Here is a 22,683-nt window from a genome sequence, read left to right on the forward strand (position 1 = left end):
GAGAAGAAGAAGAGAGAACCTTAAACTACATGTTGCCGTCCTAGTATCACTCTCCATTCACACCCACCTGTATGCCAGACAGCCCGTCCATGTCTCTGTCGAAGTCTTGTGGTGTCATGTAGTATTTGTCTTTATTTGTAGTGGGGGTGTTCGTTGTGTTGATGCTGGTGAACTTGAAGGAGATAAGCAGTTGGGATGTAAATGGATTCAACAGTATTTTTGGAATATCAGGCCCAACTGTCTCTCTGTCTGTCCTGTAAATAGCCTCTCTCTCTCTCTCTCTCTCTCTCTCTCTCTCTCTCTCTGTCTGTCCTGTAGAGCCTCTCTCTCTCTCTCTCTCTCTCTCTCTCTCTCTCTCTGTCTGTCCTGTAGAGCCTCTCTCTCTCTCTCTCTCTCTGTCTGGACTGTAAAGCCTCTCTCTCTCTCTCTCTCTCTCTCTGTCTGGACTGTAAAGAGCCCCCCTCTCTTTCTCTCTGTTTCTCTCTCTGTCTGTCCTGTAAAGAGCCTCTCTCTCTGTCTGGCCTGTAAAGAGCCCCTCTCTCTCTCTCTCTCTCTCTCTCTCTCTCTCTCTCTCTCTCTCTGTCTGGCCTGTAAAGAGCCCCTCTCTCTCTCTCTCTCTCTCTCTCTCTCTCTCTCTCTCTCTCTCTCTCTCTCTGACTGGCCTGTAAAGGGTTTCTCTCTCTCAAGAAAAACTGGAATTTCATTAAATACCGACGAGTAACTTTTATTGCGTTGTTTTATGATGACAAGAAGTCAGGATATATTTAATATATTCGTTGTGTGTTGTTGTTTATGACGTCAGAAGAAATGTTATAATATATTCCAAGAGTAAATAGAGTTTAGAGATCAAACTAAAATACATTTTAAAAACATGTCCAATTAGTTTGAACATTTTAAATTTGTGATGTAATCTGGTGTATTATGTTAAGAATGTAATGTAGAATGTGTTGTTGTTGTGTTTAGTGGGAGGACAGAGATATCAGGCTGTTTTGGTGGAGGTCTATGGAGCCATTCAGAGTTAACAGAGCTGAGTGGAACTGACCTCTACCGACCCCCCCTCAGACACTCCCCGCCCCTCCCCCCTCAGACACTCCCCCCTCAGACACTCCCCGCCCCTCCCCCTCAGACACCCCCCCTCAGACACTCCCCCGCCCCCTCCCCCCCCTCAGACACTCCCCCCTCAGACACTCCCCGCCCCTCCCCCCTCAGACACCCCCTCAGACACTCCCCCCCTCCCCCTCCCCCTCGGACACTCTTCGCCCCCCCTCAGACACTCCCCCCTCAGACACTTCCCGCCCCTCCCCCTCAGACACTCCCCCCCCCTCGGACACTCCCCCGCCCCTCCCCCTCAGACACTCCCCCCTCAAACACTCCCCCCCCTCAGACACTCCCCACCCCCCCCTCAGACACTCCCCCCTCAGACACTCCCCGCCCCTCCCCCTCAGACACTCCCCACCCCCCTCAGACACCCCCACCCTCAGACCCCTCCCCCCTCAGACACTCCCTCCCCCTCAGACACTCCCTCCCCCTCAGACACTCCCCCCTCAGACACTCCCCGCCCCCACCTGTAGGTGTCAACGTGTCGTCTCCATCTCCAACAGAACAACACGTGCCTCGTTAAAGAAATAACATTATTAATAATAATACTGTAAACTGTTCTTAGTGTTTTCTATGCTCCGCTGTCCCTGTTTAGACCTGGGACTGGTTTTCTATGCTCCGCTGTCCCTGTTTAGACCTGGGACTGGTTTTCTATGCTCCGCTGTCCCTGTTTAGACCTGGGACTGGTTTTCTATGCTCCGCTGTCCCTGTTTAGACCTGGGACTGGTTTTCTATGCTCCTGCTGTCCCTGTTTAGACCTGGGACTGGTTTTCTATGCTCCTGGTGTCCCTGTTTAGACCTGAGACTGGTTTTCTATGCTCCTGGTGTCCCTGTTTAGACCTGGGACTGGTTTTCTATGCTCCTGGTGTCCCTGTTTAGACCTGGGACTGGTTTTCTATGCTCCTGCTGTCCCTGTTTAGACCTGGGACCGGTTTTCTATGCTCCTGCTGTCCCTGTTTAGACCTGGGACTGGTTTTCTATGCTCCTGGTGTCCCTGTTTAGACCTGGGACTGGTTTTCTATGCTCCTGCTGTCCCTGTTTAGACCTGGGACCGGTTTTCTATGCTCCTGCTGTCCCTGTTTAGACCTGGGACTGGTTTTCTATGCTCCTGGTGTCCCTGTTTAGACCTGAGACTGGTTTTCTATGCTCCTGCTGTCCCTGTTTAGACCTGGGACTGGTTTTCTATGCTCCTGCTGTCCCTGTTTAGACCTGGGACTGGTTTTCTATGCTCCGCTATCCCTGTTTAGACCTGGGACCGGTTTTCTGTGCTCCGCTGTCCCTGTTTAGACCTGGGACCGGTTTTCTATGCTCCTGCTGTCCCTGTTTAGACCCAGGACTGGTTTTCTATGCTCCTGGTGTCCCTGTTTAGACCTGGGACTGGTTTTCTATGCTCCTGGTGTCCCTGTTTAGACCTGGGACTGGTTTTCTATGCTCCTGGTGTCCCTGTTTAGACCTGGGACTGGTTTTCTATGCTCCTGGTGTCCCTGTTTAGACCTGGGACTGGTTTTCTATGCTCCTGGTGTCCCTGTTTAGACCTGGGACTGGTTTTCTATGCTCCTGGTGTCCCTGTTTAGACATGGGACCGGTTTTGCTCCTGGTTATTTTTCAGCTTGTTGTATTTATAGTGGTTAACTAGATAAATAAAGCATTTTCAAAAAATATAACATGGTGTTGTCTTCTTTACAGTTAATCTGGTCCAGTTGTCTTCTTTTCAGTTAATCTGGTCCAGTTGTCTTCTTTACAATTAATCTGGTCCAGTTGTCTTCTTTACAGTTAATCTACTCCAGTTGTCTTCTTTACAATTAATCTGGTCCAGTTGTCTTCTTTTCAGTTAATCTGGTCCTCAGTGTTAATACTCACCACTACATACTGTATTAAAAGGCTGCCTGGTCCTCAGTGTTAATACCACTACATACTGTATTAAAAGGTTGGCTGGTCCTCAGTGTTAATACCACTACATACTGTATTAAAAGGCTGGCTAGTCCTCAGTGTTAATACTCACCACTACATACTGTATTAAAAGGCTGCCTGGTCCTCAGTGTTAATACCACTACATACTGTATTAAAAGGTTGGCTAGTCCTCAGTGTTAATACTCACCACTACATACTGTATTAAAAGGCGGGCTGGTCCTCAGTGTTAATACCACTACATACTGTATTAAAAGGCTGGCTGGTCCTCAGTGTTAATACTCACCACTACATACTGTATTAAAAGGCTGGCTGGTCCTCAGTGTTAATACTCACCACTACATACTGTATTAAAAGGCTGGCTGGTCCTCAGTGTTAATACCACTATATACTGTATTAAAAGGCTGGCTGGTCCTCAGTGTTAATACTCACCACTACATACTGTATTAAAAGGTTGGCTGGTCCTCAGTGTTAATACTCACCACTACATTCTGTATTAAAAGGCGGGCTGGTCCTCAGTGTTAATACCACTACATACTGTATTAAAAGGTTGGCTGGTCCTCAGTGTTAATACTCACTACTACATACTGTATTAAAAGGCTGGCTGGTCCTCAGTGTTAAAACTCACCACTACATACTGTATTAAAAGGCTGGCTGGTCCTCAGTGTTAATACTCACCACTACATACTGTATTAAAAGGCTGGTCCTCAGTGTTAATACCACTACATACTGTTTTAAAAGGCTGGTCCTCAGTGTTAATATCCACCACTACATACTGTATTAAAAGGTTGGCTGGTCCTCAGTGTTAATACCACTACATACTGTATTAAAAGGCTGGCTGGTCCTCAGTGTTAATACCACTACATACTGTATTAAAAGGTTGGCTGGTCCTCAGTGTTAATACCACTACATACTGTATTAAAAGGTTGGCTGGTCCTCAGTGTTAATACCACTACATACTGTATTAAAAGGTTGGCTGGTCCTCAGTGTTAATACCACTACATACTGTATTAAAAGGTTGGCTGGTCCTCAGTGTTAATACCACTACATACTGTATTAAAAGGCTGGTCCTCAGTGTTAATACTCACCACTACATACTGTATTAAAAGGTTGGCTGGTGCTCAGTGTTAATACCACTACATACTGTATTAAAAGGTTTGCTGGTCCTCAGTGTTAATACTCACCACTACATACTGTATTAAAAGGTTGGCTAGCTAGAGGAGCCAGGGAGAGACAGGCAGACAGCGAGCTAGCGAGAGGAGTCAGGGAGACAGCGAGCTAGCTAGAGGAGACAGGGAGACACAGGCAGACAGCGAGCTAGCTAGAGGAGCCAGGGAGACACAGGCAGACAGCGAGCTAGCTAGAGGAGCCAGGGAGACACAGGCAGACAGCGAGCTAGCTAGAGGAGACAGGGAGACACAGGCAGACAGCGAGCTAGCTAGAGGAGCCAGGGAGACACAGGCAGACAGGGAGCTAGCTAGAGGAGCCAGGGAGAGACAGTGTTTTCTGTGCTCCTGGTGTCCCTGTTTAGACCTGGGACCGGTTTTCTATGCTCCTGGTGTCCCTGTTTAGACCTGGGACTGGTTTTCTATGCTCCTGGTGTCCCTGTTTAGACCTGGGACTGGTTTTCTATGCTCCTGCTGTCCCTGTTTAGACCTGGGACTGGTTTTCTATGCTCCTGGTGTGCCTGTTTAGACCTGGGACTGGTTTTCTATGCTCCTGGTGTCCCTGTTTAGACCTGGGACCGGTTTTCTATGCTCCTGGTGTGCCTGTTTAGACCTGGGACTGGTTTTCTATGCTCCTGGTGTCCCTGTTTAGACCTGGGACCGGTTTTCTATGCTCCTGGTGTGCCTGTTTAGACCTGGGACTGGTTTTCTATGCTCCTGGTGTCCCTGTTTAGACCTGGGACCGGTTTTCTATGCTCCTGCTGTCCCTGTTTAGACCTGGGACCGGTTTTCTATGCTCCGCTATCCCTGTTTAGACCTGGGACCGGTTTTCTATGCTCCTGCTGTCCCTGTTTAGACCTGGGACTGGTTTTCTATGCTCCTGGTGTCCCTGTTTAGACCTGGGACTGGTTTTCTATGCTCCTGCTGTCCCTGTTTAGACCTGGGACTGGTTTTCTATGCTCCTGCTGTCCCTGTTTAGACCTGGGACTGGTTTTCTATGCTCCGCTGTCCCTGTTTAGACCTGGGACTGGTTTTCTATGCTCCGCTGTCCCTGTTTAGACCTGGGACTGGTTTTCTATGCTCCTGGTGTCCCTGTTTAGACCTGGGACTGGTTTTCTATGCTCCGCTGTCCCTGTTTAGACCTGGGACTGGTTTTCTATGCTCCTGCTGTCCCTGTTTAGACCTGGGACTGGTTTTCTATGCTCCGCTGTCCCTGTTTAGACCTGGGACTGGTTTTCTATGCTCCTGGTGTCCCTGTTTAGACCTGGGACCGGTTTTCTATGCTCCTCCTGTCCCTGTTTAGACCTGGGACCGGTTTTCTATGCTCCTGGTGTCCCTGTTTAGACCTGGGACTGGTTTTCTATGCTCCTGGTGTCCCTGTTTAGACCTGGGACTGGTTTTCTATGCTCCTGGTGTCCCTGTTTAGACCTGGGACCGGTTTTCTATGCTCCTGCTGTCCCTGTTTAGACCTGGGACTGGTTTTCTATGCTCCGCTGTCCCTGTTTAGACCTGGGACTGGTTTTCTATGCTCCTGCTGTCCCTGTTTAGACCTGGGACTGGTTTTCTATGCTCCGCTGTCCCTGTTTAGACCTGGGACTGGTTTTCTATGCTCCGCTGTCCCTGTTTAGACCTGGGACTGGTTTTCTATGCTCCTGGTGTCCCTGTTTAGACCTGGGACCGGTTTTCTATGCTCCGCTGTCCCTGTTTAGACCTGGGACTGGTTTTCTATGCTCCTGGTGTCCCTGTTTAGACCTGGGACTGGTTTTCTATGCTCCGCTGTCCCTGTTTAGACCTGGGACTGGTTTTCTATGCTCCGCTGTCCCTGTTTAGACCTGGGACTGGTTTTCTATGCTCCTGGTGTCCCTGTTTAGACCTGGGACTGGTTTTCTATGCTCCTGGTGTCCCTGTTTAGACCTGGGACTGGTTTTCTATGCTCCTGGTGTCCCTGTTTAGACCTGGGACCGGTTTTCTATGCTCCTGCTGTCCCTGTTTAGACCTGGGACTGGTTTTCTATGCTCCGCTGTCCCTGTTTAGACCTGGGACTGGTTTTCTATGCTCCTGCTGTCCCTGTTTAGACCTGGGACTGGTTTTCTATGCTCCGCTGTCCCTGTTTAGACCTGGGACTGGTTTTCTATGCTCCGCTGTCCCTGTTTAGACCTGGGACTGGTTTTCTATGCTCCTGGTGTCCCTGTTTAGACCTGGGACTGGTTTTCTATGCTCCGCTGTCCCTGTTTAGACCTGGGACCGGTTTTCTATGCTCCTGCTGTCCCTGTTTAGACCTGGGACTGGTTTTCTATGCTCCGCTGTCCCTGTTTAGACCTGGGACTGGTTTTCTATGCTCCGCTGTCCCTGTTTAGACCTGGGACTGGTTTTCTATGCTCCTGGTGTCCCTGTTTAGACCTGGGACTGGTTTTCTATGCTCCGCTATCCCTGTTTAGACCTGGGACCGGTTTTCTATGCTCCTGCTGTCCCTGTTTAGACCTGGGACTGGTTTTCTATGCTCCTGGTGTCCCTGTTTAGACCTGGGACTGGTTTTCTATGCTCCTGGTGTCCCTGTTTAGACCTGGGACTGGTTTTCTATGCTCCTGCTGTCCCTGTTTAGACCTGGGACCGGTTTTCTATGCTCCTGCTGTCCCTGTTTAGACCTGGGACTGGTTTTCTATGCTCCGCTGTCCCTGTTTAGACCTGGGACTGGTTTTCTATGCTCCTGGTGTCCCTGTTTAGACCTGGGACCGGTTTTCTATGCTCCTGCTGTCCCTGTTTAGACCTGGGACCGGTTTTCTATGCTCCTGGTGTCCCTGTTTAGACCTGGGACTGGTTTTCTATGCTCCTGGTGTCCCTGTTTAGACCTGGGACTGGTTTTCTATGCTCCTGGTGTCCCTGTTTAGACCTGGGACCGGTTTTCTATGCTCCTGCTGTCCCTGTTTAGACCTGGGACTGGTTTTCTATGCTCCGCTGTCCCTGTTTAGACCTGGGACTGGTTTTCTATGCTCCTGCTGTCCCTGTTTAGACCTGGGACTGGTTTTCTATGCTCCGCTGTCCCTGTTTAGACCTGGGACTGGTTTTCTATGCTCCGCTGTCCCTGTTTAGACCTGGGACTGGTTTTCTATGCTCCTGGTGTCCCTGTTTAGACCTGGGACTGGTTTTCTATGCTCCGCTGTCCCTGTTTAGACCTGGGACTGGTTTTCTATGCTCCTGCTGTCCCTGTTTAGACCTGGGACTGGTTTTCTATGCTCCGCTGTCCCTGTTTAGACCTGGGACTGGTTTTCTATGCTCCGCTGTCCCTGTTTAGACCTGGGACTGGTTTTCTATGCTCCTGGTGTCCCTGTTTAGACCTGGGACTGGTTTTCTATGCTCCGCTGTCCCTGTTTAGACCTGGGACTGGTTTTCTATGCTCCTGGTGTCCCTGTTTAGACCTGGGACTGGTTTTCTATGCTCCGCTGTCCCTGTTTAGACCTGGGACTGGTTTTCTATGCTCCTGCTGTCCCTGTTTAGACCTGGGACTGGTTTTCTATGCTCCGCTGTCCCTGTTTAGACCTGGGACTGGTTTTCTATGCTCCTGGTGTCCCTGTTTAGACCTGGGACCGGTTTTCTATGCTCCTGGTGTCCCTGTTTAGACCTAGGACCGGTTTTCTATGCTCCTGGTGTCCCTGTTTAGACCTGGGACTGGTTTTCTATGCTCCTGGTGTCCCTGTTTAGACCTGGGACTGGTTGTCTATGCTCCTGGTGTCCCTGTTTAGACCTGGGACTGGTTTTCTATGCTCCTGGTGTCCCTGTTTAGACCTGGGACTGGTTTTCTATGCTCCGCTGTCCCTGTTTAGACCTGGGACCGGTTTTCTATGCTCCGCTGTCCCTGTTTAGACCTGAGACTGGTTTTCTATGCTCCTGGTGTCCCTGTTTAGACCTGGGACCGGTTTTCTATGCTCCTGGTGTCCCTGTTTAGACCTGGGACCGGTTTTCTATGCTCCTGGTGTCCCTGTTTAGACCTGGGACCGGTTTTGCTCCTGGTTATTTTTCAGCTTGTTGTATTTATAGTGGTTAACTAGATAAATAAAGCATTTTCAAAAAATATAACATGGTGTTGTCTTCTTTACAGTTAATCTGGTCCAGTTGTCTTCTTTACAGTTAATCTGGTCCAGTTGGCTTCTTTACAGTTAATCTGGTCCAGTTGTCTTATTTACAGTTAATCTGGTCCAGTTTGCTTCTTTAGAGTTAATCTAGTCCAGTTGGTTTCTTTTCAGTTAATCTGGTCCAGTTGTCTTATTTACAGTTAATCTACTCCAGTTGTCTTCTTTTCAGTTAATCTGGTCCAGTTGTCTTCTTTACAGTTAATCTACTCCAGTTGTCTTTTTTTTTTACAGTTAATCTAGTCCAGTTGTCTTTTTTACAGTTAATCTGGTCCAGTTGTCTTCTTTACAGTTAATCTAGTCCAGTTGTCTTCTTTACAGTTAATCTAGTCCACTGGTCCACATTTGCAGTTAATCTAGTCCACTGGTCCACATTTGCAGTTAATCTAGTCCACTGGTCCACATTTGCAGTTAATCTAGTCCACTGGTCCACATTTGCAGTTAATCTAGTCCACTGGTCCACATTTGCAGTGTGTTTTGTAAGAAAAATATACCTCTGATCTTAATTTAACCATAGGAGCTGATTCACTTCTAACTGCAGTATAAAACCATAGGAGCTGATTCACTTGATTCCTTCTAACTGCAGTATAAAACCATAGGAGCTGAATCACTTGATTCACTTCAAACTGCAGCCTTCTGCCCCACTTAATACAGAGTCATTAACTTACAGTGGGCCAAAAAAGTATTTAGTCAGCCACCAATTTTGCAAGTTCTCCCACTTAAAAAGATGAGAGGCCTGTAATTTTCATCATAGGTACACTTCAACTATGACAGACAAAATGAGAAAAAAAAATCCAGAAAATCACATTGTAGGATTTTTAATGAATTTATTTGCAAATTATGGTGGAAAATAAGTATTTGGTCACTTAACGCTGGTCCTCAGTGTTAATACCACTACATACTGTATTAAAAGGTTGGCTGGTCCTCAGTGTTAATACCAGTATGTAGTGGTATTAACACTGAGGACCAGCCAACCTTTTAATACAGTATGTAGTGGTATTAACAGGGGTACAGCGAGCTAGCTAGAGGAGACAGGGGTACAGTGAGCTAGCTAGAGGAGCCAGGGAGAGACAGGCAGACAGCAAGCTAGCTAGAGGAGCCAGGGAGAGACAGGGGTAGAGTGAGCTAGCTAGAGGAGCCAAGGAGAGACAGGGGTACAGTGAGCTAGCTAGAGGAGCCAGGGAGAGACCGGGGTACAGTGAGCTAGCTAGAGGAGCCAGGGAGAGACAGGGGTACAGTGAGCTAGCTAGAGGAGCCAAGGAGAGACAGGGGTACAGTGAGCTAGCTAGAGGAGCCAGGGAGAGACAGGGGTACAGTGAGCTAGCTAGAGGAGCCAGGGAGAGACAGGGGTACAGTGAGCTAGCTAGAGGAGCCAAGGAGAGACAGGGGTACAGTGAGCTAGCTAGAGGAGCCAGGGAGAGACAGGTAGACAGCGAGCTAGCTAGAGGAGCCAGGGAGAGACAGGGGTACAGTGAGCTAGCTAGAAGAGCCAGGGAGAGACAGGCAGACAGCGATCTAGCTAGAGGAGCCAGGGAGAGACAGGCAGACATCGAGCTAGAAACATCTAGACTAGACAAAACTAACTGATCTAGAATATCAGATGATCTAGTAAAAGTGATTTAGACAGAAAAAGATGAAACCAGATGATCTCCAGACAATTAATGTTATTTATTTGATGACATTTAACCTACATCAAATATTATCTGTTATATTGACAAGATAGTCGAGTGACAGCTCTAATAATGAAAATACATGTTCTCAAAGATGGAAGGCGAGATCAGGTGGGATCATTCTAGCCAATGAGAGGTCAGATACACGTGTAAACAAGAGGCACAGCTCCTGATGTAAATTTGTTTTTTTTTTACGGAACTTCTATTTGAGCAAACTAGCAATTACATTTTTTGTTGACCAAATTTGTCTTTTTGATTTTTTTTTTAATGGAGGTCAATGAGAAAGTGACTCGGTTTGTGTAATTATCAATCAATGAAATTTTACGTCAGTTGATGTCACAGAGTACTCAATAGAAACCCAGCCTAAAACCCCAAACAGGAAGCGATGCAGATGTAGGAGCACGGATATATTATTTCTGGTTTTAGTATTTTCTGAAACCCTCTTCCTCTCTGCAAACATCTACTACAGCGCACCAGGGCTGCCCGACACTGCTCATGGAGCACTTACTACCCTCTAGTGGTCAACACTGTTACTGCAGCACTTACTACCCTCTAGTGGTCAACACTGTTACTGCAGAACTACTACCCTCTAGTGGTCAACACTGCTCCTGGGGCACTACTACCCTCTAGTGGTCAACACTGCTCCTGGGGCACTACTACCCTCTAGTGGTCAACACTGCTCCTGGGGCACTACTACCCTCTAGTGGTCAACACTGCTCCTGGGGTACTACTACCCTCTAGTGGTCAACACTGCTCCTGGGGTACTACTACCCTCTAGTGGTCAACACTGCTCCTGGGGCACTACTACCCTCTAGTGGTCAACACTGCTCCTGGGGTACTACTACCCTCTAGTGGTCAACACTGCTCCTGGGGTACTACTACCCTCTAGTGGTCAACACTGCTCCTGGGGCACTACTACCCTCTAGTGGTCAACACTGCTCCTGGGGCACTACTACCCTCTAGTGGTCAACACTGCTCCTGGGGTACTACTACCCTCTAGTGGTCAACACTGCTCCTGGGGTACTACTACCCTCTAGTGGTCAACACTGCTCCTGGGGTACTACTACCCTCTAGTGGTCAACAGGAGGGTCTCTCTCCAGGAACAGTGTTGGACCAATAGGAGGGTCTCTCTCCAGGAACAGGGTTGGACCAATAGGAGGGTCTCCCTCCAGGAACAGGGTTGGACCAATAGGAGGGTCTCTCTCCAGGAACAGGGTTGGACCAATAGGAGGGTCTCCCTCCAGGAACAGGGTTGGACCAACAGGGTCTCTCTCCAGGAACAGGGTTGGACCAATAGGAGGGTATCTCTCCAGGAACAGGTTTGGACCAATAGGAGGGTCTCTCACCAGGAACAGGGTTGGACCAATAGGAGGGTCTCCCTCCAGGAACAGGGTTGGACCAATAGGAGGGTCTCTCTCCAGGAACAGAGATGATGACGTATTCTGATGATGTTCTGGTAGATTAAACCCACTCCAGACAAATCAATGGTTCTGGTAGATTAAACCCACTCCAGACATATCAGTGGTTCTGATGATGTTCTGTTCTGGTAGATTAAACCCACTCCAGACATATCAGTGGTTCTGGTAGATTAAACCCACTCCAGACATATCAATGGTTCTGGTAGATTAAACCCACTCCAGACATATCAGTGGTTCTGGTAGATTAAACCCACTCCAGACATATCAGTGGTTCTGGTAGATTAAACCCACTCCAGACATATCAGTGGTTCTGGTAGATTAAACCCACTCCAGACATATCAGTGGTTCTGGTAGATGTTAAACTGGTAGATTAAACCCACTCCAGACATATCAGTGGTTCTGGTAGATTAAAACCAGACATATCAGTGGTTCTCCAGACATATCAGTGGTTCTGGTTGATTAAACCCACTCCAGACATATCAATGGTTCTGATGATGTTCTGGCAGATTAAACCCACTCCAGACATATCAGTGGTTCTGGTAGATTAAACCCACTCCAGACATATCAGTGGTTCTGGTAGATTAAACCCACTCCAGACATATCAGTGGTTCTGATGATGTTTTATTAGAAGGTAAAAAAAAAACATTCATAAAAACATGTTTATTATCAATCTATAGATCAGAAGACTATTTTACAACCATCTAGATAGGTGTGTGTGTGTGAGAGAGAGACTGGAGAGGTGTGTGTGTGTGTGTGTGTGTGTGTGTGTGTGTGTGTGTGTGTGTGTGTGTGTGTGTGTGTGTGTGTGTGTGTGTGTGTGTGTGTGTGTGTGTGTGTGTGAGAGAGAGAGACTGGAGAGGTGTGTGTGTGTGAGAGAGAGACTGGAGAGGTGTGTGTGTGTGTGTGATTAGAGAGAGACTGGAGAGGTGTGTGTGTGTGAGAGAGAGAGACTGGAGAGGGTGTGTGTGTGTGTGTGAGAGAGAGAGACTGGAGAGGTGTGTGTGTGTGTGTGTGTGATGTGTGTGACATATGTGGTTCTGTGTGTGTGTGTGTGTGTGTGTGTGTGTGTGTGTGTGTGTGTGTGTGTGTGTGTGTGTGTGTGAGAGAGAGAGACTGGAGAGGTGTGTGTGTGTGTGTGTGAGAGAGAGAGACTGGAGAGGTGTGTGTGTGTGTGTGAGAGAGAGAGACTGGAGAGGTGTGTGTGTGTGAGAGAGAGAGACTGGAGAGGTGTGTGTGTGTGTGTGTGAGAGAGAGAGACTGGAGAGGTGTGTGTGTGTGTGTGTGTGAGAGAGAGAGACTGAGAGACATATCAGTGGTTCTGTGTGTGTGAGAGAGAGAGACTGGAGAGGTGTGTGTGTGTGAGAGAGAGAGAGAGAGAGAGAGACTGGAGAGGTGTGTGTGTGTGTGTGTGTGTGTGTGTGTGTGTGTGTGTGTGTGTGTGTGTGTGTGTGTGTGTGTGTGTGTGTGTGTGTGAGAGAGAGAGACTGGAGAGGTGTGTGTGTGTGTGTGAGAGAGAGAGACTGGAGACCCACTGAGAGAGAGAGAGAGACTGGAGAGGTGTGTGTGTGTGTGAGAGAGAGAGAGACTGGAGAGTGTGTGTGTGTGAGAGAGAGAGAGACTGAGAGTGTGTGTGTGTGTGTGTGTGTGTGTGTGTGTGTGTGTGTGTGTGTGTGTGTGTGTGTGTGTGTGTGTGTGTGTGTGTGTGTGTGTGTGTGTGTGTGTGTGTGTGTGTGTGTGTGTGAGAGAGAGAGGTGGGAGGGGCTCCTCCTCCTGAAGTGTGCATGTGTTCACTCCCCCACGTGGATTTAAAAGGACCGGACAGGTGCACCAACCAATCACGAGGAGAGAAGGAGTGGACACTTCTGGACGAGGGTACAGAATACGAGTGTCCGACCATCTCTCAGTATAATCTGTCTGCCCGTCCCTAGCGAGGTGGGAACCCGCGGTGTGGTTCCCGCCCTCTGAACCCTCCCCTGTCCCCCCTAAAGGACCTGTTCCTCTCCCGGCCCCTGTCCCCCCACGGCCGGCGTTAGGACCCCCCACCCCCACGGGATGACCCCCTCCACGGTCTGACTTCAGCTTGGAGGGAGGTGACTTGGGTCGCAGACGTTCTATCTCCTCCGTACAGCCTGGAGGACACATCAAGAGGAGAGAACAGAGGGATTAGACCAGAGAAGAAGAGATGGAGGAGAGAGAGAGGAGAGAACAGAGGGATTAGACCAGAGAAGAAGAGATGGAGGAGAGAGAGAGGAGAGAACAGAGGGATTAGACCAGAGAAGAAGAGATGGAGGAGAGAAAGAGGAGAGAACAGAGGGATTAGACCAGAGAAGAAGAGATGGAGGAGAGAACAGAGGGATTAGACCAGAGAAGAAGAGATGGAGGAGAGAGAGAGGAGAGAACAGAGGGATTTGACAAGAGAAGAAGAGATGATATAGAGGAGAGGAGAGAGGGATATGAGATGGAGAGAGAGAAGAGATGGAGGAGAGGGAGAGGAGAGATGAGAGGAGAGAGAGAGGAGAGAACAGAGGGATTAGACAAGAGAAGAAGAGATGGAGGAGAGAGAGGAGAGATGAGGAGAGAGAGAGGAGAGATGAGAGGAGAGAGAGAGAGAGATGAGAGGAGAGAGAGTGAGAGAGATGAGAGGAGAGAGAGAGGAGAGATGAGAGGAGAGATGAGAGGAGAGACTGGAGAGATGAGAGGAGAGATGAGGAGAGAGAGAGGAGAGATGAGAGGAGAGAGAGAGGAGAGATGAGTGAGAGAGAGAGAGGAGAGATGAGAGATGAGAGAGAGGAGAGATGAGAGATGAGAGGAGAGAGGAGAGGAGAGATGAGAGGAGAGAGAGAGGAGAGATGTGTGAGAGAGAGGAGAGAGAGAGATGAGAGAGAGAGAGGAGAGAGAGAGAAGATGGAGGAGAGTGGAGAGGAGAGAGAGATGAGATGGAGGAGAGGGAGAGTGGAGAGATGAGAGTGAGAGAGAGAGAGAGAACAGAGGGATTAGACAAGAGAAGAAGAGATGGAGGAGAGTGGAGAGATGAGGAGAGAGAGGAGAGATGAGAGGAGAGAGAGAGGAGAGATGAGAGGAGAGAGAGTGGGAGAGATGAGAGGAGAGAGAGAGGAGAGAACAGAGGGATTAGACAAAGAGAAGAAGAGATGGAGGAGAGAGAGGAGAGATGAGGAGAGAGAGAGGAGAGATGAGAGGAGAGAGAGAGGAGAGATGAGAGGAGAGAGAGAGGAGAGATGAGAGGAGAGATGAGAGGAGAGAGAGAGGAGAGATGAGAGGAGAGATGAGGAGAGAGAGAGGAGAGATGAGAGGAGAGAACAGAGGGATTAGACAAGAGAAGAAGAGATGGAGGAGAGAGAGGAGAGATGAGGAGAGAGAGAGGAGAGATGAGAGGAGAGAGAGAGGAGAGATGAGAGGAGAGAGAGAGGAGAGATGAGAGGAGAGAGAGAGGAGAGATGAGAGGAGAGATGAGAGGAGAGAGAGAGGAGAGATGAGAGGAGAGATGAGGAGAGAGAGGAGAGATGAGAGGAGAGAGAGAGGAGAGATGAGAGATGAGAGAGAGGAGAGATGAGAGATGAGAGAGAGAGGGAGAGAGAAGATGAGAGAGAGAGAGGAGAGAGAGAGAAGATGGAGGAGAGGAGAGGGAGAGGAGAGAGAGATGAGATGGAGGAGAGGGAGAGGGAGAGAGAGATGAGATGGAGGAGAGGGAAGAGATGGAGGAGAGGAGAGGAGAGAGAGATGAGATGGAGGAGAGGGAGAGGAGAGAGAGAAGAGATGAGAGGAGAGAGAGAGAGGAGAGAGAGAGAGAGAGATGAGATGGAGGAGAGGGAAGAGATGGAGGAGAGGGAGAGGAGAGAGAGGGAGAGAGATGAGATGGAGGAGAGGGAAGAGATGGAGGAGAGGGAGAGGAGAGAGAGGAGAGAGGAGAGGAGAGAGAGAGGAGAGAGAGAGAGAGAGATGAGATGGAGGAGAGGGAAGAGATGGGAGGAGAGGGAGAGGAGAGAGAGGAGAGAGATGAGAGAGAGAGAGAGGAGAGATGAGAGGAGAGAGAGGAGAGATGAGAGGAGAGAGAGGAGAGAGAGAGATGAGAGAGAGAGAGAGAGGAGAGAGAGATGAGATGGAGGAGAGAGATGAGATGGAGGAGAGAGATGAGATGGAGGAGAGGGAAGAGATGGAGGAGAGGGAGAGGAGAGAGAGAGATGGAGGAGAGGGAGAGAGAGATGAGATGGAGGAGAGAGAGAGAGATGGAGGAGAGGGAGAGAGATGGAGGAGAGAGAGAGAGATGGAGGAGAGAGAGAGAGATGGAGGAGAGAGAGGAGAGATGAGAGGAGAGAGAGAGGAGAGATGGAGGAGAGGGAGGAGAGATGAGAGGAGAGAGAGAGAGAGAGAGATGAGAGAGAGAGAGATGGGAGAGAGAGAGATGAGATGGAGGAGAGAGAGAGAAGAGATGGAGGAGAGGGAGAGAGATGGAGGAGAGAGATGAGATGGAGGAGAGAGATGAGAGATGAGAGGAGAGAGAGAGAGATGGAGGAGAGGAAGAGATGGAGGAGAGGGAGAGGAGAGAGAGGAGAGATGGAGGAGAGGGAGAGGAGAGAGAGGAGAGATGGAGGAGAGGGAGAGAGATGGAGGAGAGAGAGAGAGATGGAGGAGAGAGAGGAGAGATGAGAGGAGAGGAGAGAGATGGAGGAAAGAGAGGAGAGATGAGGAGAGAGAGATGAAGGAGAGGGAGAGGAGAGAGAGAGAAGAGATGGAGGAGAGAGAGGAGAGATGAGAGGAGAGAGGAGAGAAGAGATGGAGGAGAGAGAGAGAGATGGGAGAGAGAGAGAGGAAAGAGAGAGAAGAGATGGAGGAGAGGGAGAGGAGAGAGAGATGGAGGAGAGGGAGAGAGAGAGAGGAGAGATGAGAGGAGAGAGAGAGAGAAGAGATGGAGGAGAGAGAGAGATGGAGGAGAGAGAGAGGAAAGAGAGAGAAGAGATGGAGGAGAGGAGAGGAGAGATGGAGGAGAGGGAGAGAGAGAGAGAGAGATGGAGGAGAGGGAGAGAGATGGAGGAGAGAGAGAGAGATGGAGAGAGAGAGAGAGATGGAGGAGAGAGAGGAGAGATGGAGGAGAGAGAGGAGAGATGGAGGAGAGAGAGAGGAGAGAGGAGAGATGGAGGAGAGATGAGAGGAGAGAGAGAAGAGATGGAGGAGAGAGAGAGAGAGAGAGATGGAGGAGAGAGGGAGATGGAGGAGAGAGAGAGAGATGGAGGAGAGAGAGAGGAGAGAGGAGAGATGGAGGAGAGAGGAGAGATGAGAGGAGAGAGAGAAGAGATGGAGGAGAGAGAGAGAGATGGAGGAGAGAGGGAGAGATGGAGGAGAGAGGGAGATGGAGGAGAGAGAGAGAGATGGAGGAGAGAGAGGAGAGATGGAGGAGAGAGAAGAGAGATGGAGGAGAGAGAGAGGAGAGATGGAGGAGAGAGAGGAGAGATGGAGGACAGAGAGGAGAGATGGAGGAGAGAGAGAGAGATGGAGGAGAGAGGGAGAGATGGAGGAGAGAGGGAGATGGAGGAGAGAGAGGAGAGAGGAGAGATGGAGGAGAGAGAGGAGAGATGGAGGAGAGAGAGGAGAGATGGAGGAGAGAGAGGAGAGATGGAGGAGAGATGGAGGAGAGAGAGGAGAGATGGAGGAGAGATGGAGGAGAGATGGAGAGATGGAGGAGAGAGAGGAGAGATGGAGGAGAGAGAGAGGAGAGAGGAGAGATGGAGGAGAGAGGAGAGATGAGAGGAGAGAGAGAAGAGATGGAGGAGAGAGAGAGAGATGGAGGAGAGAGGGAGAGATGGAGGAGAGAGGGAGATGGAGGAGAGAGAGAGAGATGGAGGAGAGAGAAGAGAGATGGAGGAGAGAGAGAGGAGAGATGGAGGAGAGAGAGGAGAGAGGAGAGATGGAGGAGAGAGAGGAGACATGGAGGAGAGATGGAGGAGAGATGGAGGAGAGATGGAGGAGAGAGAGGAGAGATGGAGGAGAGAGAGGAGAGATGGAGGAGAGAGAGGAGAGATGGAGGAGAGGGAGAGGAGAGAGAGAGAAGAGATGGAGGAGAGAGGAGAGATGTTGGAGAGATGAGATGGAAGAGAGAGAAGAGATGGAGGAGAGAGAAGAGATGGAGGAGAGGGAGAGGAGAGAGAGAGATGAGATGGGAGAGAGAGGAGAGAGAGAGAAGAGATGGAGGGAGAGATGAGATGGAGAGAGAGATGAGATGGAGGAGAGAGATGAGATGGAGGGAGAGATGAGATGGAGGAGAGAGATGAGATGGAGGAGAGAGATGAGATGGAGGAGAGAGAGAGAAGAGATGGAGGAGAGAGATGAGATGGAGGAGAGGGAGGGAGGAGAGTGAGATGAGATGGAGGAGAGGGGAGAGAGAGAGAGAGAGATGGAGAGAGAGAAGAGATGGAGGAGAGAGAGAGAGAGATGAGAGGAGAGAGAGAGAGAGAGAGAGAGAGAGAGGAGAGAGGAGAGATGGAGGAGAGAGATGAGATGGAGGAGAGGGAGAGGAGAGAGAGAGATGAGATGGAGGAGGAGAGGGAGAGGAGAGAGAGAGATGAGATGGAGGAGAGAGGGAGAGGGAGAGAGAAGAGATGGAGGAGAGAGAGAGAGAACAGACAAGACAGATTGAGGTGTGTGTGTGTGTGTGTGATTAAGGACCTACCTGAGAGGTGAGACTGTGTGATTGAGAAGTGGGAGGAGTAAGACTCTGAGTTGAAGTTACTGTTGGTCAGAGTAGGACCTACTGTCAACCACCCTGGAGAGAGAGAGAGAGAGACAGAGAGGAGAAGAGAGATAGAGAGGGGAGGAGAGAGAGAGAAAGAGACAGAGAGGAGAAGAGAGATAGAGAGGGAGGAGATAGGGGAGAGAGGGGGGGAGTGAGAGGGATAGAAATACATTTAACCAAAATAAATGGACCACAACCTGTCCGTCAGTCAGACGGTTTTTAAAATGCACACAGAAGGACTTGTAATGACATGCTGCAGTACCTTCTGTTGAATCTGACAATTAATCTTAATGGTTGTACAGTCGTCTCAAATAAAACTGTGAAGGACCTCGGCGTTACTCTGGACCCTGATCTCTCTTTTGAAGAACATATCAAGACCATTTCGAGGACAGCTTTTTTCCATTTACGTAACATTGCAAAAATCAGAAACTTTCTGTCCAAAAATGATGCAGAAAAAATTAATCCATGCTTTTGTCACTGAGCTTGGTTAGACTAGGGGGCAATGCTAGTCAACGAGCTACCCGGATAAAGCACTAAATAAACTTCACTTAGTGCTAAATGCAGCTGCTAGAATCCTGACTAGAACCAAAAAATTTGATCATATTACTCCAGTGCTAGCTCTCTACACTGGCTTCCTGTCAAGCAGAGGGGGCAGCACTGAGTTTACTCTAACCTACAAAGCATTACATGGGCTTGCTCCTACCTATCTCTCTGATTTGGTCTGCCATACATACCTAGGGGGCAGCACTGAGCGGTCACAAGACGCAGGCCTCCTAATTGTCCCTAGAATTTCTAAGCAAACAGCTGGAGGCAGGGGCTTTCTCCTATAGAGTTCCATTTTTATGGAACGGTCTGCACTACCCATGTCAGAGACGGGCAAACTCGGTCTCAACCTTTAAGTCTTTACTGAAGACTCATCTCTTCAGTGGGTCATATGATTGGTGTAGTCTGGCCCAGGAGTGGGAAGGTGAACGGAAAGTCAGCTCTGGAGCAATGAGAGGGAACCGCCTGCTGTCTCTGCCTGGCCGGTTCCCACTTTCCACTGGCTTACTGGGGCTCTCTCATGCCGTCCCTGGGGGGGCACTGGGCTAGTCACCTGAGTGGGCACTGAGCTAGTCTGTTGTGGGCAGCCTGTCTGGGCTGGCGCCCTGGGTTGTGCCGTGGGGGAGATCTTTGTGGTCATACTCAGCCTTGTCTCAGGATGGTAAGTTGGTGGTTGAAGATATCCCTCTAGTGGTGTGGGGGCTGTGCTTTGGCAAAGTGGGTGGGGTTATATCCTTCCTGTTTGGCCCTGCGAGGGGGGTGTCCTGGATGGGGCCACAGTGTCTCCTGACCCCTCCTGTCTCAGCCTCCAGTATTTATGCTGCAGTAGTTTATGTGTCGGGGGTCAGGGTCAGTTTGTTATATCTGAGTACTTCTCCTGTCCTATTCGGTGTCCTGCTAGTCAACCAGAGTGGGGTCTAATTCCACTTCTCTCTTTCTTTCTCTCTCTCGGAGGACCTGAGCCCTAGGACCGTGCCCCAGCACTACCTGACATGATGACTCCTTGCTGTCCCCAGTCCACCTGACTGTGCTGCTGCTCCAGTTTCAACTGTTCTGCCTTGTTATTATTCGACCATGCTGGTCATTTATGAACATTTGAACATCTTGGTCATGTTCTGTTATGTGCTAGTCAACTACCCGGCACAGCCAGAAGAGGACTGGCCACCCCACATAGCCTGGTTCCACAGGTTTCTTCCTAGGGGGGCCTTTCTAGGGAGTTTTTCCAAGCCACCGTGCTTCTACACTTGCATTGTTTGCTGTTTGGGGTTTTAGGCTGGGTTTCTGTACAGCACTTTGAGATATCAGCTGATGTACGAAGGGCTATATAAATAAATTTGATTTGATTTGATTTAGAGCTAGTCAACGAGAGGGGGCAGAACTGAGCTAGCCTGCAGTACCCCAGTCAGCCTTCAACTAGAGTTAGTCAACGAGAGGGGGCAGCACTGAGCTAGCCTCAGTACCCCAGTCAGCCTTCAACTAGAGTTAGTCAACGAGAGGGGGCAGCACTGAGCTAGCCTGCAGTAGGGGTCAGCCTTCAACTAGAGTTAGTCAACGAGAGGGGGCAGCACTGAGCTAGTCAGTACCCCAGTCAGCCTTCAACTAGAGTTAGTCAACTAGAGGGGGCAGCACTGAGCTAGTCAACGAGAGGGGGCAGCACTGAGCTAGTCAACGAGAGGGGGCAGCACTGAGTTAGTCAACTAGAGGGGGCAGCACTGAGCTAGTCAACTAGAGGGGGCAGCACTGAGCTAGTCAACGAGAGGGGGCAGCACTGAGCTAGTCAACTAGAGGGTCAGCACTGAGCTAGTCAACTAGAGGGGGCAGCACTGAGCTAGTCAACTAGAGGGGCAGCACTGAGCTAGTCAACTAGAGGGGGCAGCACTGAGCTAGTCAACGAGAGGGGGCAGCACTGAGCTAGTCAACTAGAGGGGGCAGCACTGAGCTAGTCAACGAGAGGGGGCAGCACTGAGCTAGTCAACGAGAGGGGGCAGCACTGAGCTAGTCAACGAGAGGGGGCAGCACTGAGTTAGTCAACTAGAGGGGGCAGCACTGAGCTAGTCAACGAGAGGGGGCAGCACTGAGCTAGTCAACTAGAGGGGGCAGCACTGAGCTAGTCAACGAGAGGGGGCAGCACTGAGCTAGTCAACGAGAGGGGGCAGCACTGAGCTAGTCCGCAGCGTCACACCTGGTCTGATGGTGGAGTCTCGTCCAAACAGGTGGAATCTTCGTCTCCCCACCTGGTCTGATGTCCCACCTGGTCTGTTGACCCACCTGGTCTGAGGACCCACCTGGTCTAATGCCCCACCTGGTCTAATGCCCCACCTGGTCTGATGCCCCACCTGGTCTGATGACCCACCTGGTCTGATGACCCACCTGGTCTGAGGACCCACCTGGTCTGATGGTAGAGTCTCGTCCAAACAGGTGGAGCCTTCGTCTCCCCAGACAGAAGTGTTCTATGATATGAAATATCTCCACCGGTTTCTCCACGTTCCCGATCTCAGGCTCCTCGGTAATAATCAGGTCAATATCCACGTTGGCGTGGATGAAATCCCCATCTGTAGACCGCCGGACTGTTCCTTTAATACCCATTAGACAGTGTTCCTAGAGGGGAGAGGGGGGGTGAGAGGAGAGGGGGGGGGAGAGGAGGGGGGGGGAGGGAGGGGAAGAGGGGGGAGGGGAGAGGAGAGGGGGGAGAGGGAGGGGGAATAGGAGAGGGAGGAGGAAGAGGAGAGGGGGGGAAGAGGAGAGGGAGGAGGGGGTGGGAGAGGGGAGGGGAAGAGGAGAGGGAGGAGGGGGAGAGAGGGAGGGGGATGAGGAGAGAGGGGAGAGAGGAGAGGAGAGGAGGGGGAGGAGAGGGAGGGGGGGGAGGGAGGAGGGGAGGGTAGAAATAAGAGAAATCATGGTACATTTCTGTAAATTGTGCCATGAGACAGTGTGTGTGTTGGTGTCGCTGGTGTGTGTGTGTTGGTGTCGCTGGTGTGTGTGTGTGTGTGTTGGTGTCGCTGGTGTGTGTGTGTGTATTGGTGTCGCTGGTGTGTGTGTGTTAGTGTCGCTGGTGTGTGTGTGTCATGGTGTGTGTGTGTGCGTGTCATGGTGTGTGTGTGTGTGTGTCATGGTGTGTGTGTTGGTGTCGCTGGTGTGTGTGTGCCATGGTGTGTGTGTGTGTCATGGTGTGTGTGTGTGTCATGGTGTGTGTTACCTTGGTTCTCTGAAACACAGCTTTAGGGTCGAGGGTCATGGTGTGTGTGTGTCATGGTGTGTGTTACCTTGGTTCTCTGAAACACAGCTTTAGGGTCGAGGGTTTTGGTCTTTCCAGGGTTGGTGTCATGGTGTGTGTGTGTCATGGTGTGTGTGTGTGTCATGGTGTGTGTGTGTCATGGTGTGTGTTACCTTGGTTCTCTGAAACACAGCTTTAGGGTCGAGGGTCATGGTGTGTGTGTGTCATGGTGTGTGTTACCTTGGTTCTCTCTGAAACACAGCTTTAGGGTCGAGGTTTTGGTCTTTCCAGGGTTGGTCTTATTGGTTTTGATCCAACAGATATCCTCACAACGCCTGAAACCCCACTTTCTTAGACACTGTGGAGGAGGGAGAGGAGGGAGAGGGGGAGAGAAAGACAGAGGGGGAGAGGAGGGAGAGGGGGAGAGGAGAGGAGAGGGGGAGAGGGAGAGAGAGGGGGAGACACTGGGGAGGGGGGAGAGGAGAGGAGAGGGGGAGAGGAGGGAGAAGGGGAGAGGAGGGAGAGGGGAGAGGGGGGGAGAGGAGAGAGGGGGGAGAGGAGGGAGAGGGGGAGAGGAGAGGAGAGGGGGAGAAGGGGGAGAGGAGGGAGAAGGGGGAGAGGAGGGAGAGGGGAGAGAGAGAGAGGAGAGGAAGGAGGGAGAGGAGGGAGAAGGGGGAGAGGAGGGAGAAGGGGAGAGGAGGGAGAAGGGGGAGAGGAGAGAGAGAGGAGAGAGAGGGGGAGGAGATAATTAGATAAATGAGAACCCTGTCGGAAAAATACAAGCTGAATAACAG

General features: G+C 50.3%; 1 protein-coding gene across 1 annotated transcript; it reads right to left on the reverse strand.

Annotated features, from left to right (window-relative positions):
• Window positions 1-46: 46 nt before the first annotated feature.
• Window positions 47-21,989, reverse strand: LOC124028471 (N6-adenosine-methyltransferase non-catalytic subunit-like). The gene is made up of 5 exons (XM_046340518.1): window positions 21,872-21,989; window positions 21,063-21,273; window positions 18,070-18,162; window positions 13,248-13,516; window positions 47-172 (listed from the first exon to the last, which is right to left on the reverse strand). The coding sequence occupies exons 1-5, from the start codon at window positions 21,908-21,910 to the stop codon at window positions 47-49; spliced, it is 738 nt and encodes a 245-aa protein (XP_046196474.1). The 5' UTR covers window positions 21,911-21,989.
• Window positions 21,990-22,683: the final 694 nt, after the last annotated feature.

Source organism: Oncorhynchus gorbuscha, unplaced genomic scaffold (genome assembly GCF_021184085.1).
Source record: "Oncorhynchus gorbuscha isolate QuinsamMale2020 ecotype Even-year unplaced genomic scaffold, OgorEven_v1.0 Un_scaffold_4239, whole genome shotgun sequence".
Lineage (NCBI taxonomy): Eukaryota > Metazoa > Chordata > Actinopteri > Salmoniformes > Salmonidae > Oncorhynchus > Oncorhynchus gorbuscha.